The 16,333-nt window shown below is 41.3% G+C and overlaps 1 protein-coding gene across 2 annotated transcripts in view; it reads left to right on the top strand.

Moving 5' to 3' along the window:
• RORA (RAR related orphan receptor A) overlaps positions 1–16,333 on the top strand; it is a 722,772-nt gene that overhangs the window by 532,477 nt on the left and 173,962 nt on the right. For both annotated transcript variants that reach the window (XM_086710838.1, XM_086710839.1), the window contains exon 2: positions 753–782. In XM_086710838.1, coding sequence (XP_086566964.1) covers positions 753–782 — 30 coding nt within the window. The remainder of the gene's footprint in view (positions 1–752; positions 783–16,333) is intronic.

Raw genomic sequence — 16,333 nt, 5'->3', positions numbered from 1 at the left:
TGGAGTCCTTCTGAAACAGAGATGGCGCTGTTTGCACTGAAGCATGCGTTCGTGTTATCTTGATGTGGTCTTATGTGCTGAATCTTGCTTAGCCCCGTTCATCTGTCACCTGCTCTCCGTAAATCATCTTGGAAGCATCCAGGGTGCTGACTCATGATTCCCTCGTGTTTTCATACCGTTTGTGTTCGTTTTGGTGCCGTTCACGGAGCAGCAGCAGTTATTCCCCTTCTGACTTTAATGAGTATGGACAGATAGGTACATTTTGTGGAGGTTTTTTCCTTCACCATAAGAAGTTATGCTTCATGTGAGCCGGCAGAGTCGTTTTCATTAAAAAGTAAACACAGAATCAATGGCCATAGCAAATTAATTGCTCTGGCGCTCAGCTCACTCTTGTCTGAGTAGGTTGGCATCACTCTCTCGTGCCTCACATCTTCCCCACTCTGCCTATAAACGCCGTCATCTCCCCTATTTAAAATGAAAACTGAGAGTCTTCTCTCACCCTGTTTAATTACTGTCCACGCTGCTGCTTTTTACCACAGAAAATCAGTAGGCGATGCTGGCCGTGCCTGTCATCCACGGTTCTGTTGTTCTGGGGTAGGGTCCAGTGCCACTGGCAGCCAAGATTAAGACCGATCCTGCCTCTGCATCACCGTCTCAACAAATGCGTTCCTGGGTACACTGTGAATGATGTGCGTCTCAAGAAGTACACACGGGACGCTTTCTTACCTTTGTCATTGTTTCTTCTCTTCTAGGTATCTCAGTAACGAAGAAGACGCATACATGTAAGTAATGCCTTTTTTTTTAACCCAAAGTTCTGAAGAGTTGGAATTCGCATATGTCTGGCTGCTGTGACCCTTCAAGTATAAACTAATGTTTCAGCTGTGATCCATGGTCAACAGAGGTCATACTTCTCTACCTGTAGTGGTCGGAAGTGGTACATCTCCACCTGTTTGTACTGAGTGTGTGTTAAAGAGAGTCTAGACATGGTCTGATGAATTCTAGTGATTCAAGTCATTAGTCTTCAGAAAAATCATCAAACCTAGTCAGGAGGATCAATTAATTACTTACTGATCACCCCTATTCTGGATCCTTCAACTGGTATGTTTCTAGGAAACATCACCTTGATTTCTTTTAAACTTTGGTCTCCTTTTCCTCACCACTAGTTCACGATTTAGGCCGTTTTGTACTTGTGTCTGTGGAGCAGAGATACTGACTGGGAATATAGGTGCTGTCGCTCGACCATGAGTGTGGCCCGTGAGGGCCCTGGTAAATGGCATTGGTAGTTTGATGTGGAAATGTGCGCTGGAATTACACTCTGTATTCATCCCCACTTCTCAGGTTCAACTGCTTTCATCAATTGCCTTCATTCGAACTACACCATAAGTTTACAAACTCACGTCAATGTAAAGTGTTGTGATTTTGCAATCCGAGCAATAATGTTTGACTGTGCTTTGAACCTCAGGATGAAACTAATCCGTCATTGATGCAGGCAGTCAACTTTCACTGTACTTGACCAGCATACTTAGACTTTGAATTAATAGTGTCATCAGAATTAGATAACTATTTTAGACCACAGATATGTGCTACCCATGAGATGTGCTTGGGCATCCTTCTAAGGCAAGCTGTGGAGATATTTATGGCACAATTTAGGGCCGACAAAGATGTGTCCCCAAATATTTCCTAATTACGCTTTTAAAATTTTTGGTTTCATGTGAAACATTTGGGGGAAAATCTGTGTAACATCAAAGTAGTTTATCTTATGCCTCAGTTGATTCTTGAAATCTGCTCTTGGGTTTGTCTGTCTGTCTATCTGTATTTGTAGCAAACAAAAAAAGCAAAACAAAACAAAACAAAAACAAACAAACAAAAGAACACCCCACCAAATTTGATGGTTGCCTGACTCTTAGGGCCCAGTGCTGCAGTCTCTCCACGTGGCTCTCCCATGGGCTTCAATGGAATTTTGTTTGAGGAAAGATGTAAAGGTCGGGTCCGTAATGGACACATGATCAGGACAGCACCTCCATCTCTCAATGCACAGTTCCAGTTGGCTGTCCCTCCATCACGGTAGTCTGTGGCCCTTAGCTTTTTGGGGGTTGTTTTGTCGTCGTTGTTGTTGTTGTTCTTGCTGTTGTCGGTGCATAATTGAGCTCATGATGACTGAGAGATTGACAGTGCAGGAGACTGAAGTCCTCTGTATATCCGCAGGGCAGGCATGGTACAGAGCGCTTCCTTGCACAGCCTTGCCCATGAGCTCGTCCCTGGCCTGGAGGGACCCACTCTAGAGGTGGTAAGTAATTCAGTCTTTCTGCTAGCTCAGTCCTGGGCCTCTCCCGAACAGGAGCGGATGATTATGCCTACTGTTTATGGTGGTTTGGGGTATGGACTCCTGGCCACCTGGCAATACACAGAAAGTCACTGACTATTTGCATTATGACTTGGCTCTTGGATAAGTGGATAAAACCACTAGTTGAACTCCATTGGATACAAAGAGTGCTCCTCAATAAGACAGAGACCAGAGATGTTAGTAACTATATAGACCATCCATCCATGAGGACCTTCAAGGAATTGTCATCCCTGAGACTAATTTCATTTGGCCTATTGCAGAAACAATAACTTGTGGTCACATTTAAAATCATAGAAAGATTTGGATGACAGCATGAGATTGGTGGCTAGTAAAGAAAAACTGGTGTTCCAGGAAGAGGAAATAGAACCAGGTTGGCCCTGCAGCAAAGGCTTAACCAACTCCATCAGCTATACCTGCTTTAAAACAAAATCAAGATGTAGCCAGAGTGTGTAGATTTTGACTGCCTTTCTAACTATGGAAAACAGCAGGAAAAGTCTTAGACATTAAGCATAAAATAAATGTAGAGAGACTTAAAATAAAGCTCGCTTTATGTAATTTAAATATTAAATTGACCCAAAGATATCAGAAATCATCTTAGTTTTTGTTTGGTGTTTACTTTGATGATTGAGGGGAGAGGGCCCACGATAAAACAGATCAATGACGACTTGAGAAGAATAGCATCTGAACAGACAGTTGACACAAGACTTTGCACATGCCAAGGAGAAATTGAATTGTCCAAGCTGGCGTGTTAGTGAAAGTCTTCTATGCCACTTAAATGTGGAGATTGTTTTTGTCACCCAACTCAGCAGACAACCCATCATATTTCTGATCTTAGCATCTCTACAGGGCCTACAACTTGTGAGGAGGAAGAAAATCAATCAGTTCTTTCTCCAATAACAGTCACCCAAATGACTTCTTCTTTAGCATCTGTCGGATTTTTCTTGAAAACTGAACTGTCCTAACTTGCCTATAAGTTTTCCTAAGATGTTAAATTCCAGCTCCTCTTAAATCATCTTGACATCTGTTCTTCAAAAAGTTTCACTATCAGTGAACTATATGAATTCATTTTTGTACTGTCTCAAGACTTCCATTTTTAGCCAGTGTTCTGGAAACCCTGGTCAGGGCTTGACTACATAATCATCGACAGCTAAAGTCACCCCACATTAGCAATTTCAGTCTGGGTTTCCTAACTGCCCTCACAGAGAGATGGTTCAACTTACAAATTAACATGTACAGTTGCAGAATATATTATCAGACTAGAGTGTCAGCTCACAGGTACACCAGTCAGAGGTGTGAGAACTACAAAATGAACCTGAGTAGATGTGACACCTGATCATATTTTAGGCCACCTTGTTATCTGGAAAGCATAGACATTGCTTCTTTAAAAAAATAAATAAATAAAAGTGCTTTGGGTGAGTTGAGCCAGAAAGTTCCACGAAGGAAAATCTGATTATTAGCTTCAGAGGAATTCACAAGCGGGGTGTTTGGAGAACTCAGATTCTCCTGAATTCTCGAGAAAGGCACTGGTGGTGTTTGTCATTAACTTTACTTGGCCGGTGGGAGAAGGCAAAGTTTTGGGCCTTCTAGTACTAAGTCATCATGACCAAACTGGTCAAAGAAGGCTTTCATTTGTGATATTCTGCAATTGTTGATAGGAAATGTTGCTGTCGGTTTTGGTATGTGAATAGAAAAGGAAGTGTTTACTTGTGGGGTAGGGATATATCAGATAAGTTTTACACCCTGTTGTAGAATTTCAGTTTAATCTTTGTGGTGATTATATAGCACCTGTGCTTGGTTGGACACTTTAAAGGTTGGTTTTACTTCGGTATTTCACAAGTTTGTTTTGGTCTCTTTCCTGCTGAAATCGTACCATGTTGGGGAAGTATCTTTTTCATGGCATCAGCTGCTGTTTTGGTTTTTATTTGCCAAGGACAACCGGTCATTTGCCCCTGACTTTTTAATCTAAATCTACCTGGATAGTTCTGCCTACACTAAAATTATAGAAGATGGCAAATTTGGAGGTGAAAAAGTAAAAGAAAAATGCAACAGATCATCTTAGTTGTATCGAGCTGCTAGGAAGTTGAGCATCATGGAGTCAGGAACCTAAGGGAATTTATCAGCCAATCACCCCAACGCAGACCCAAAAGACACCAGGTAGGCTCCTGGATGGTTTGCAGAGGCAACAGATGGTTGTGACTTCTTCCTGTTCTCATTCATGTTTATATTCTTCATTCTTCCCGTTGAAGTCTGTTCTGCTTGCTTTCTTCCCTCAGGATCAGGCACTTACAGTCACATGAAAATTGCAGGGGACTCGGTGCGCAGTCAGAAAAATGTATCTGTTTAATCTGAATTCATGTCAGTTTTCCCCAATAAATAGCAAAATAAAATATGCTTCTGAATCTTCTGAAATATTTCAATTTTAACATGAATAGCCATTAAAGGTAATTGAGGACACTTTCCAACGTTTGCTTACGGTGGGCTAATACCTAACATATAAAATTAAAGTGCTATCTTATTTATAAAGAGATTCTAGCTCTCAAGAGTAAAAATATTGTAGTACAAATCAGAATATTTCCTTGAGAAATAATCCTTTGTATCCGTAAAAAGAAAAAAAGTGTTTACCACAGTCATTTAAAGTGGAATAGGTTAATGTATTCACTTTTCACCCCTAGAGACTTGGCTTTGAATTTGACTCAGAGAAAATTAGTTTCGAGGCCTCAACCTCCTCTCCTTAGGCATTTGTTGATATCACAAAACCAACCCAACAATTTGTCACGATTGTTGCCATTTACTCAGGAGGTCTGAGAACTAAAATAACCTTATTTGCTGTTTTCTTCTCTTGTCCTTGAGGCCATTCCTTTTGATTGTAGACTCTTAACTCCACCAAACTTGGGGCTCACCCATAGGATTTTCACAGTCCAGGAAGACGCAGCAACCATTCTGGGCAAAGCTTATGGAAGGTGCTTTGGTTATATAGTTAATAGGTTGCTGTGGCAACCCACGTGACTCAGGGTGTGACTCATAGTAAGTAGAATTTCAATTGCTGCTGGCAGGGTGTTTCATTAGGACAGGCCTGAAAAGAAGCCACACCGAAGTTCTCTTCGTAGGCTTTCATCCAGATTCCATCTACCCATTGAGAAAGAGAAAAGGGGATAACCCAGTGCTCACAAAGTAGCCAGAGGATTCATTTCTTAGCTTGCTGAGGCTACTCTCTGTCCCGGACATAAAGCTGGCTGGTACATGGTCAGAAGTAGATGCTGCCCTCATAGAGGGCTAACCAAATGGACAGCTGTTTATTGATTAACTACTATGGACCTTTATTGAGGACCTCAAAGACCAGGCTGAAAGTGGGGATGGGGCGGGGGTGGGGTGAGTGGGCTTATATAGTCGCTGAAAACACAAACACCTAGTGTACCATTTGTAAAAGAGACAGCTCACAACTGGAAAGCAGACTGGTAGCTGGACGTGTGGGGGAGGAGAAAAGAATTCCATGATCCGGGATTCGGCTACTGTGATCCAAGCCTACAGAAGGATGAAAGGAAAGGGATAGATTTAACCCTGGGTGCTGAAGGCTCTCCCTGCTGCACATCTCCCATTCTCACCCAAAGTAACACCTGTTCAGTCCCTTCAAGATCATCCAGTTCAGGGAAGTAAAAATCCCTCGTCCTGCCTGAAAATGTTTGCCTTGTTTAGACTCAGCCTGTGTGGCTGTAGCCAACCCTGCCTGAGCTTAACAGGATTTCTGTCTCATCATATTAAGATATAAATGGACTGCACTTGGCCCTGCCACTCAGTTCTTCCAAGGTAGAAGATTTACATAGTCTGAAAACCCACAGTTCATTCCATTAAAAAAACAACAACAGAATATTAGCTAAGTGTTTCCATCAGAGCATCCAGTTGACTCAAATTTGCTCTGTTCGTAGACATCAGATCCACGAATTGAATTTGGAAAAGTACTTGTGTTCGCATTTCCTAACACAGGTTCACAAGGGTGTATTGAGATGGTGAGGTCACTGTAGGGGGAAGACACAAATGCCTAGCCTATCAGGTGCTAGTAGGTACTTGATAGATTATATATTTAATAAAACTCTGATACATGGTTGGGTTGATCTTTAAAGAAGGCTGGGTGTCTATCACAGAGTTTCGTGTTACTTTTGTTTTAGTCATGGCAATAATATGGAGTAGCAGTAGAAGTACCCGTAGATGTAGTAACAGCAGGGTAGGAACTGCCACCCCTGGGGCACCTGGCTGACGCTCAATGGGTTGAGCGTCAGACTTCAGCTCAGGTCATGATCTCACAGTTTGTGAGTTCGAGCCCCACATCGGGCTCTGTGCTGTCAGCACGGAGCCTGTTTTGGATCCTCTGTCTCTCTCTCTCTCTCTCTCTCCCTCCCTCCCTCCCTCCCTTTCCCTCCACTTCCTCCCTCCCTCCCTCAAAAGTAAATAAACATTAAAAAAGGAACTGCCACCCCTGAGCAATTAATTCTGATACTCCAGGTGTTGTGTTTAGCACTTTATGTGCATTATCTCATTTAATCTTCTCATCACCTCCATGAGCTCTGTACCACGTATGTCCCCAGCTTGTATGAGAAAATTTATCTGAGGGATCAGCAAGTAAAGGAGCAAAAAAACTTGCAAACTCATCCAGCTGGTGACAGGCAGAGCCGGGACGCAGAGAAGATTGAGTCCTCGCACGCATAGAAATGCCACACCATTATCTCCAGTATCAGCATTAGGTAACGTCGTGGAACACTTACAAAGTGCTAGATGCTTTTCTGAGCACTTTGCACATGTTCGTTTATTTCATCTTTGCCACAACCTTGTGATGTAGGCCTTGCTGCTACCACACTCTCTAGGTAAAAACTGAGCCCCGGACGTCTCCAACTAGCTAGTATGTGATGGAACAGGATTAAAGCCACTCCACAGAGCCTAAATGCTCCTACAGTAACAGAGTAGACTTCCACTCTAGACTATAGCAAGAAAGTCAAGTGTAACAGCCATTCCTACAACTGATTCAGGTTCTTTAAACTTACAACTATTTTACCTGTAAAGGCTTCTAAGCTTGGTGAACGAACTGATGATAACAAAAAAAGGGGGGGGGTGGGGAATGTTATTCCTACTATATGAAAAAATTCATGTAAACAAAGCAGTGTACATAAAACCATGCAGCCTTCTTACTTTAAAATGATCATTACTTCCCTTTTTAACAATCTAACCTAATTTGGCAAAGAACTGGCATCCACTTAATATCACTGTTCGTACAACTCAACTGATTCTATAATAGCTCAAAATGGTTACTTTTGATTCTAAGATACTTATGTCCCCCACAATAATAGTAAAGTGTATTTCTTTTGGCATGAATCCATTTTTCACTGTAACTAAGTCTTTAATAATGGACCTTAATAACATATATATTAAATTTGTGCATTATTCTTTTGTCAGACCAACTGATAATTCATGTATAGCTTTCATTACCACTAAGAGGTAGTATGATTGAGGACACTGTGGTTTCCCTGAACCCTAACCAAAAACAAACAAAACCATGAAGGCAACAAGAATGCCCAGAGGGTTGAAATATGTATCAAAACCATCCACACGAGAATTAAACATCTAGGTTTTGAGTATGCTTATGCATACCTGAATTTAGAATTGGATTTATGGTTATATCAGCTTCTCTGTTTTTTGGGATCTGCATCCAAAGGAATAAAAACAGAGGAAAAACAGATGCCAATGTGTTTGAAATATGAAAAAGTTATTGTTGTACATTAATTTCTTTATAAATTACACAAAATTTTTTGTAGTAACACTGTCAGCTACTCTGCCAGGAAATTAGTTTATTTGTAGTCACATGGTCCCTTTTGATTGTAATTGATGCCTGTATCTGCATATTATGGTAACTAAGGTTCTGATTTCCAACCTACCCAATTACCCTTTTTCCTGGGGCTTCCCAGGATTCTTTACAGTGGAAAGTTCTCCACCTACTTCACCTCCACCTCTGAGTAAAGTTTGTCTATGTAGGAGTGATAGCTTTTCCCTTGTTTTACTTTGTTGATCTCCTAGGTAAAACTCCTAATGTCTTAAGTAGTTAACAGCCAAGCGTAATGACTGGAAGGCATATTGAGGAGTAGAAAATGCTCGAGTGTGTAGAATTAAGCTTCAGATTCAGCAAAAGAGACTCCGTAAATCTTTGCTTAAAATTTTGTTTTTTGGGGGCGCCTGGGTGGCTCAGTCAGTTAAGTATCTGACTTCGGCTCAGGTCATGATCTTGTGGATTGCCAGTCTGAGCCCCACGTCGGGCTCTGTGCTGACAGCTCAGAGCCTGGAGCCTGCTTCGGATTCTGTGTCTCCCTCTGTCTCTGCTCCTCCCCCTCTCACACTCTGTCTCTCTGTCACTCTCAAAAATAAACATTTAAAAAATAAAAATAAAATAAAATAAATAAAATTTGTTTTTGTAGGAGAGAGGGAGGAAATTGTATGGTAGGTAACCCAGATACCTGTAATACTAAGATCTAAGGAAGGAAAGCTGGAAAGCAGACCACAGGCACGCCCTGTAGAAAGAGCATGGGGCTAGGGGTCAGACTGATCTTTTTAGCTTGGTATTTCCAACCCCTCTTCTGTGCCTAGCACTGTGTTAGGTATAGAAAGTTTAAGTCATAACCCTCACTCTCCAATAGCTTAGTCTGCATCTGAGGAGAAAGGACAGACCTGTTTGAGCAACCTGGAGTAATGAAGGAATTGCAGGAAAATGCAGGGTTATGATGCAAGTCGGATTATCTGTATGCATTGGGGATGCTAGTAGTGAGCTGAGCTTGTTCTGGAATGGTAGCAATGATTAGGTGTTTGATCAGGTGGATCAAGGTGGGGAGGGGGGGCAGTGGAGGATGATTGTGTAGACCTGTCTGACTAGAATAGAGTATTAACAAGGAAAAGGAAGGACAAGAAGAACAGTGGTAAGGTTCTGGCTTTATCTCAGGACCAATGGGGAGCCACAGAATGTGTGTGAAAAATACACTGACCTTTAAATAATGCTTTTATTGCCACGGTCATTTAGTGAGCGTTACATAAAGCAGACGTTCCATACTTCAGTCCCGTCTCCGAAATCAGACAGAATTCTCATCCTTAGATAGAGGTTCTTCTCTGGCCTTTCTTCTGATTAACTGTATAGCGGAAATGCTCATTGAGCAGGACAGATCTAGTCCGAAAAGAGAAGGCTGTTCTGATTATTAAAGAAAAAAGAGTGTTTTATTTTTTCTCCATCTTCCCAGTTTCAAGGTCTAATTGTAAGACCAGTTCTTGCCATTTCATTGAAATCAGAGGAATGAAATAAGCCTAAAAAATATATGTGCACTTTGAATTGTGTGGCTGATGGTTCTCCTTGCTTTCTTTTGTTCCTACTGCTAATTGGATCCTACTGTAATACCAGGAGCCTATGTCTTTCCGACCCGTTATAACTCGACCATATGTAGCTTGGTAAAAATTTGAAGCCCAGGTTCCACATCTTGTTCACACCTTAGGCAGGCAAAGTAGACTGTATTGACTGTGACGTTTTCATCAGCACAAAGAATTCTCTCCCTCACACGGCTAGACAATACAAGAGGATGATTGTACTTCCTTTTCTCTTTGTGGGTATTTCTTAATTTTCCCAGAATGAGTCTCTATTGTTTCACTTAAAGAACAGTAAGATTCAAATGAGGCATTTTCATCAGCTGCATGTTCACAGAAGTCTTCGGGGTATAATGAACTATAGCGCATTACCTTTTCTGTCTCTCTGAACGTGGTATCTATCTTTTTGTGTCGACAAAACTGAAAATTCACTTTCCCTCCCCAAGTTGGGGCATCGGGATAATTGATTGTTACCAGTCTCTGCTGTTAGTAGACAAGATAACACCAGTGCCTCTGGAGAACGGGTAAAAACTAAACTCTGTCCCCCGAGGCCAATGAAATCGCTGTTTGGTCCCTTGTGTGAAACTTCCTAATAACTTAACTGGGCAGCCTCTGGGTCCCTGGAGGGTTTCTCCACAAGAGTATTCCCTCTCTTTGTTAAGATTGCTTATTAAAAATGATTTTATAATGAAGTTGCCTCAAATAGCTGCTCTTTTCCTGGTTGTCCTTGAAGCTGTGGTGAAGAATCTTAGAGACAACTGTCTAGGGTTTTCCTCCTTGTTAAAAACTTCTGTCTTACCACTGTTACTCTTGATTTTTAAGGAGACAAAGTCTAACTGACACAAGTCCCTCTCCGGTTGATTATGTCGCTTAAAACCCTGTGCAAGGCATTATTGGTAGTTAAGCTTGTCATTTGGGCTCAGGAATCGAATTGATCTACATGGATGGAGGACATTTAAGTCTGCAGTGGGAACAAGGCTGTCGGGCTTCCCCGGAAGAGCAGTGGCTGGGGAATGCTCTTGCTAACTCTGCCCCTGACTCCATGACAATGATATCCAATTATTTTCTCTCTTTGGTCCTAGATTTCTCCTATCTGCAAACTAACCAGTTTCCTGCCATGAGGAACTGTCATGAAGAGGAATCAAATAATAATAATAAAAAAATTAGTAGTGCATTCTTTTCTATCCATGTGCTGTATAAGTTCAAAGACTTCTAATAAATGTAGGCAATTGGAAGAATCAGGGTGTTGTTGTTGTTGTTGTTGTTGTTGTTGTTGTTGCTGTCCACATCATCGGCTTGGCTCTTTGGCTTGAAGAGGCTTCAATATGCTCGTGTATTTAATATAAAGAAAGATAAAGCAGATGTCAATAGGGCTTACCATTGGGAACATCTACTTCAGACTTGGTGTCCCAATGGCCAGGTGACTCAGGAAACGGCAAACCATATAAAGTTGTTAGTGACAGATGCCGCTTGAAATATTTTTCTAACTCGAAAGCTTATCAGGCGGTAAATCTACAGAGCAGAGTGTTCAAGATGCAGGTCGGCCCTCCTTTGGCTTTGTGAGTACAGTACATCACCGAGAGTCAGAGGGACCATCGTGAGTCTTTTAGCGGAGAGATCAGTGTGGTCCAGTTGTGCTAAGAATTACTGTGCACTAAGCTGTGCTAAGAACATGCCTTGGCTAAACTCTGTCCTCCAAGACCAGGTGTGTTAGAAAATACTGTTTTTGTACTCAGCAAGTCCTGTTCCCTCCTTTCTCAAATAAAAAGAAGAAAAGAAAAAGAAAACCGATGACCTGCTCTGGTTTCCCATTGCCAGCAGGACCTTCTCATTCCCCCTCCTTAATAACCTCGTAGGGCTTTCCATTGCCTCGGGAGTCTACACTTCTTAGTATGGCTCTCAAGGGCTTTAGCAATCTGATCTTAATATTTCCACCGCTCCTTCCTTGACTTGTAGGCTGGCAGTTTCTGCCATCCTCGGTGACCAGTTTCTACATGACTGTGCAGGGGGCATACCTCAGTGCCTTTGCTTCTGTTGTATCTTGTTTGTCCTGGAATGTCCTGCAACAACTGCTGCACCTGTAGAATTCTTATTGCTCCACCAAAGGCCAATACAAATAGCATCTGCCATGGAAAGCCTTCTGCAACCCCCACCCTCTTTGTTAAACTATTAACTGCAGCTTCTTTGCTCCCACAGTACATTATTGAGGTGGCAGTACAGAAAGTATATTGTAAATCGTTGTTGTTTATGTAGCTTTGTCCTAGATATGGTTTAATTATCTTTCTATCCCTTAGGCTTAGCAGAATGATTGGTATCTACTATGTGTTCATTTAATATCTGTGTATTTTAAATAAGTGTGTGTGTGTCTGTGTGTGTGTGTACAGACACAATATTATGACCTCCCGTTCTTCTTGCAAATTTGAGGCCAGGGAAGAATAATGATCTTTTCATTATTAACAGCTGAAAGGAAGAACAGATATTTAATATTTGAAATTGTATTGTGAGATTCGTACTATATTATTTTGGAAACCAATACTGCAACTCAAAGGGCTTCTTGATGTCTGGCAACTTACCATATGTATCTCGAGTCTCAGTTTTAGCACTGCTTGCTTTAAAGTTTTGGTTTCTTTTCTTAATATTTAAGTCAGAATCTCATCCAGAAGGCTTAAAAGTACTTATTTTTAGTCTAAGATGAAAAACATGTTACTTTTCTGAGTGACCTCTTAAGCACCATTTGTTTGCATTATCAATACAAGATTTTATAAACCGGATGATCAACTCGATAGAGTAAAAAGTAAAGAGTCATTTTCACTTACCTTTGGCATCTATTTAAAGGCAGAGGAGAAAACATATCTTTGAGAGCAAAGCATTGGCCATTCTTTCCACCCATGGAGAGAGTACATTCTATCAAGGAAAATATCCTACGTTTGTCTGATCTATGGAGGGAAAAGCGATCCTAATGTGTTAAACAATTTGGGAAGTGGATGTCTTGATAATCCTAGATTATTCACTGAGTCTTAAGGTAAATTCCAGAAGTAAATGGCATTTATTTGTTCAAAGTGCAAACACGTGACATGGCTATGTTTTTCTGGCCTGGAATGTAAGTATGTTTCCTTAGCTTCGCAGGGACCACTGATTTCACAACGCTGGCCCTCTTCAGAAGTAGCTGCACACAACCATGCTTTCCGTCTGCTCTTCCTTGGAATCCTCTGCCTTTTCAGCTTTCTGAGCAGCTTCCTCACTTCTTTTGTTTGTAACTCTTTCTGGAGTCCAAACAAGAGGAGCCAAATCATCCCCTGCAGTATCAATTGCTTGAGTGGAAACCTTGCTTTGTAAATGAGAGGGTGAGATGTGACCCAATAACAGAGTCTATTTTTATTTTAATTTTAATTTATTTCCTGGTGGCCCTTTATGCCTCCTTAGGCGATGACCTAACCAATTCTATCTTAACACTGATTTTTTTGTTTCTTCCAAGGTCAAAAAGCACGTTGGAATCATTATGACAGGAGAGTAAATGTTTTCTTGCCTCTAATGGAAAGTCCATCTCTTCATATGAAATGTAAAGTCTGGTTTTCGCAGCTTTACGAAGCGCAGCTTTTCTCTCGTGAGGCTTCTATTAGCAAGCTAACAGAGAACAGGGGGAAGAAAGATCTGTGATTTCTGATTGAAACACCATCTCTTTCATCCCTCTCCTTTCTCAGATGGGCGTCTTTAATAACGCAGCCAAAGGAGCTGTCTTCATTTTGTGCTGCGGTTTCACATAGCAAAGTGCAATCAAAAGTCAAAACTGTCCTAGAAGGCGCTCAACCTGTGGTTTTCCAGGTTGGAAAAGGGAAAGCTGTTACACCATCACACGTAGACATGTGTCCCCATACTGCCGCCCCCCACCAAAAAAAAAAAAAAAAAAAAGTTCTGGCTGTTAGCTCTAAATCAAAGAACTTTCCATGGCCTGATTTGTGGAAGTTACCTAATCCTACCTATAATTGGGGTGATTTGAGAGACGGGAAAATGTTCTCATTTTCATTATGGGAGTCACTGGGGGACAGTGTCATTGAGAAGAATATGTTCTTTTTGCCCTAAATTGCTTTACCTGAGATGCTATTGGTATGTTTCACTTAAGTTAGATTTCTAATGAACAAAATGACCAGTATGGGTCCCTTTCTCAGAGATTCTACTAGTGCTTAAGCTAGTCTTTAATGGTCAGTGAGCTTTCCTTCATTCCATCTCAGAGTTTTACTTCTAAGGAAAAATTCTAGAGGGTTGAGTTAATATGCCCCTGGAACACAGAAGAGTCAGCTTCTAACATTCTGCGTATGGTCAAAGGATCTACATACTGTCCATGATTCGTCTATGTTAATACAATGGTAATACCTCATCATAAAGTTTTTTACATTGTATGATCACCATTGAGTAAGCTCACCTTGTGATGCCAGACTTCGGAAACTTCTGGAACCAACCCTCTTGGCACAGAGGCTGGGCTGGGTCTACCTCACACTGAATAAAGTGAAGTTCTCCCATAATCTCATCTAAAATTCACAATTTCTCCCAGCTTGTCACCCCTACCATTAAATAAATTGGGCTGAGATTGGGTTCCCTAGAGAGTAGACTCTGAGATTTGCATAGAGGAAGTTGATCAGGGAGTGCTTCTAGGAACAACACCTGTGAGGGGTGAAGGACGCTGCATTGGGCAGGAGAAACTGAACTGTCATGCATTTGTAGCCTGAGTTCAGCAGATGCAGCAGGGAGATGAGAAGCAGGGGTAACCTTTGAGAGATGTCCTAAATCGAGGCAAGGAGGCTGTATATTTTACCTTGCATCACCCAGCCACCGGATGCCAGCTGCCCACAGGGAAAGACATAATGTTGGGCAAGGCAGCTCCCTTTAGCTAAAAGCAAGTCTCAGTTGTGAGCCACTGACAGTCAACACTCAAGGCCCCCAAGGAGAATAAGGATCTCAGTCCTGGTGGCAGCAAAGGATTTGGGTGGCACGCCACAGTATCATTATACAGGGGCCAAAAAAGACATTAAATTTCACTTTTGGGGAAAAATGTTTTCTGTGTTTGAAATGACACACATTTTATTGCTTAGCTAGGATGTAAACTAATAAAAATATATGCTTGGCCTCAGCATTATGGTATACCAGAATTGCAAATGCTGAAGAAAAAAATAGTATTTTTTTTCTGTTGAATAAGATTCTTCGTTAGAATTTCTGGTCCTGGATGTGTGCGTTATAAATCATATGTTTGTGCAATTTCACATAATGTTTTATTTTTCCACACATGGACATTCCAGAGAGTTAACACATTTTTCTCAATTATAAAAATAAATAACACATTTCCAACTCTTTTGGCTCATGTAAAATGAATTCATATAGGAATAAAGAGAATGCTTACAAAGAACTAGTTATACATATTACCTGTTACTTTTTGGATTTTGACAGTCTACTGTCTTACATTTGAGGTACAGTATCTGAAGTATATTGCAGGGCCTATTTGTGTATATAGTATCTCTCTTTTTATGAAATTCCACCCTTGCCTGTTAGCAACTACTTGCAGGATTAAGCTGGAGATTAGTGGTGGCTGCAAAGATGAGAACCATCATGAGCCAATAATCCCATCTCCCAACTATTGCCTTCTAAGAAAAAGCTTCTCAGTAGTAATTAGTGATAAAGTACAGAATGAGTTTTTGTTTCATTCCTCAGAATTTTCACATAAAGTCTGATTTAGTGAAATTTGACTTCAATTTTAATTCTGAGAATAAGAGATCCCAGGGGCACCTGGGCGGCTCAGTTGGTTGAGTGTCCGACTTTGGCTCAGGTCATGATCTCACAGTCTGTGACTTTGAGCCCCGCATAGGGCTCTGTGCTGACAGCTCAGAGCCTGGAGCCTGCTTTGGAGTCTGTGTCTCCCTCTCTCTCTGCCCCTCCCCTGCTCGTGCTCTGTTTCTCTCTGTCTCAAAAATAAATAAAAACATTTTAAAATTTTTTTAAAAAAGAAAAGAATAAGAGATCCCAATATGAGAAAAACCAATCCAAACTGTGTTCGTGGAGTACTGTAGAAAGAACTGAGTGTTTCCACTCTTTCCACCTTGCTTCAAAATACATCTCCCAACACCAACGCCAACGTTCTAAAGCTCCAAATTTTTCTTCATGGAATTGCCATAGTTTAGAATACCCCTCTTCCCTCCAGAACCAGAAGCTTGAGACACCTTGCAGATCTGAACAAGGGCTTTCCAGTTTCACAGATCCTGAAGTTTCAGACAAATATCTGAACTTGTAGAGTTCAGATAGAGTCAGGGTTTATCTAAATGGAATTCAATCTGTATTGCTTTCCTGGATTTAGTTTCTATGCCTCTGCTTGGAAAGGAGGGGCCCTTTCAGGTTGATAATGAAGTTAATTCAGATTATTCTTTCCTTTACTCAAAGAGAACCAATAGATTGGAGAAACTCTTTACCTGGTCTAAAAGCTTCCATGGTTCCAACAGCTCCTACCTGGGAACATCCCCAGCCATTCTTTTGGAGATCCCTGTGTCTGAGCCCTGTGAAAGCGATTCTGATGGTGCCCGTGGACATCAGTGGCAGCCTGATCCGTCTGGCCTGGGTATTACC

The sequence above is a fragment of the Puma concolor genome, chromosome B3 (assembly GCF_028749965.1).
Source record: "Puma concolor isolate L17-30 chromosome B3, mPumCon1.1.hap2, whole genome shotgun sequence".
Lineage (NCBI taxonomy): Eukaryota > Metazoa > Chordata > Mammalia > Carnivora > Felidae > Puma > Puma concolor.
This window is presented reverse-complemented; position numbering and strand designations above follow the sequence as displayed.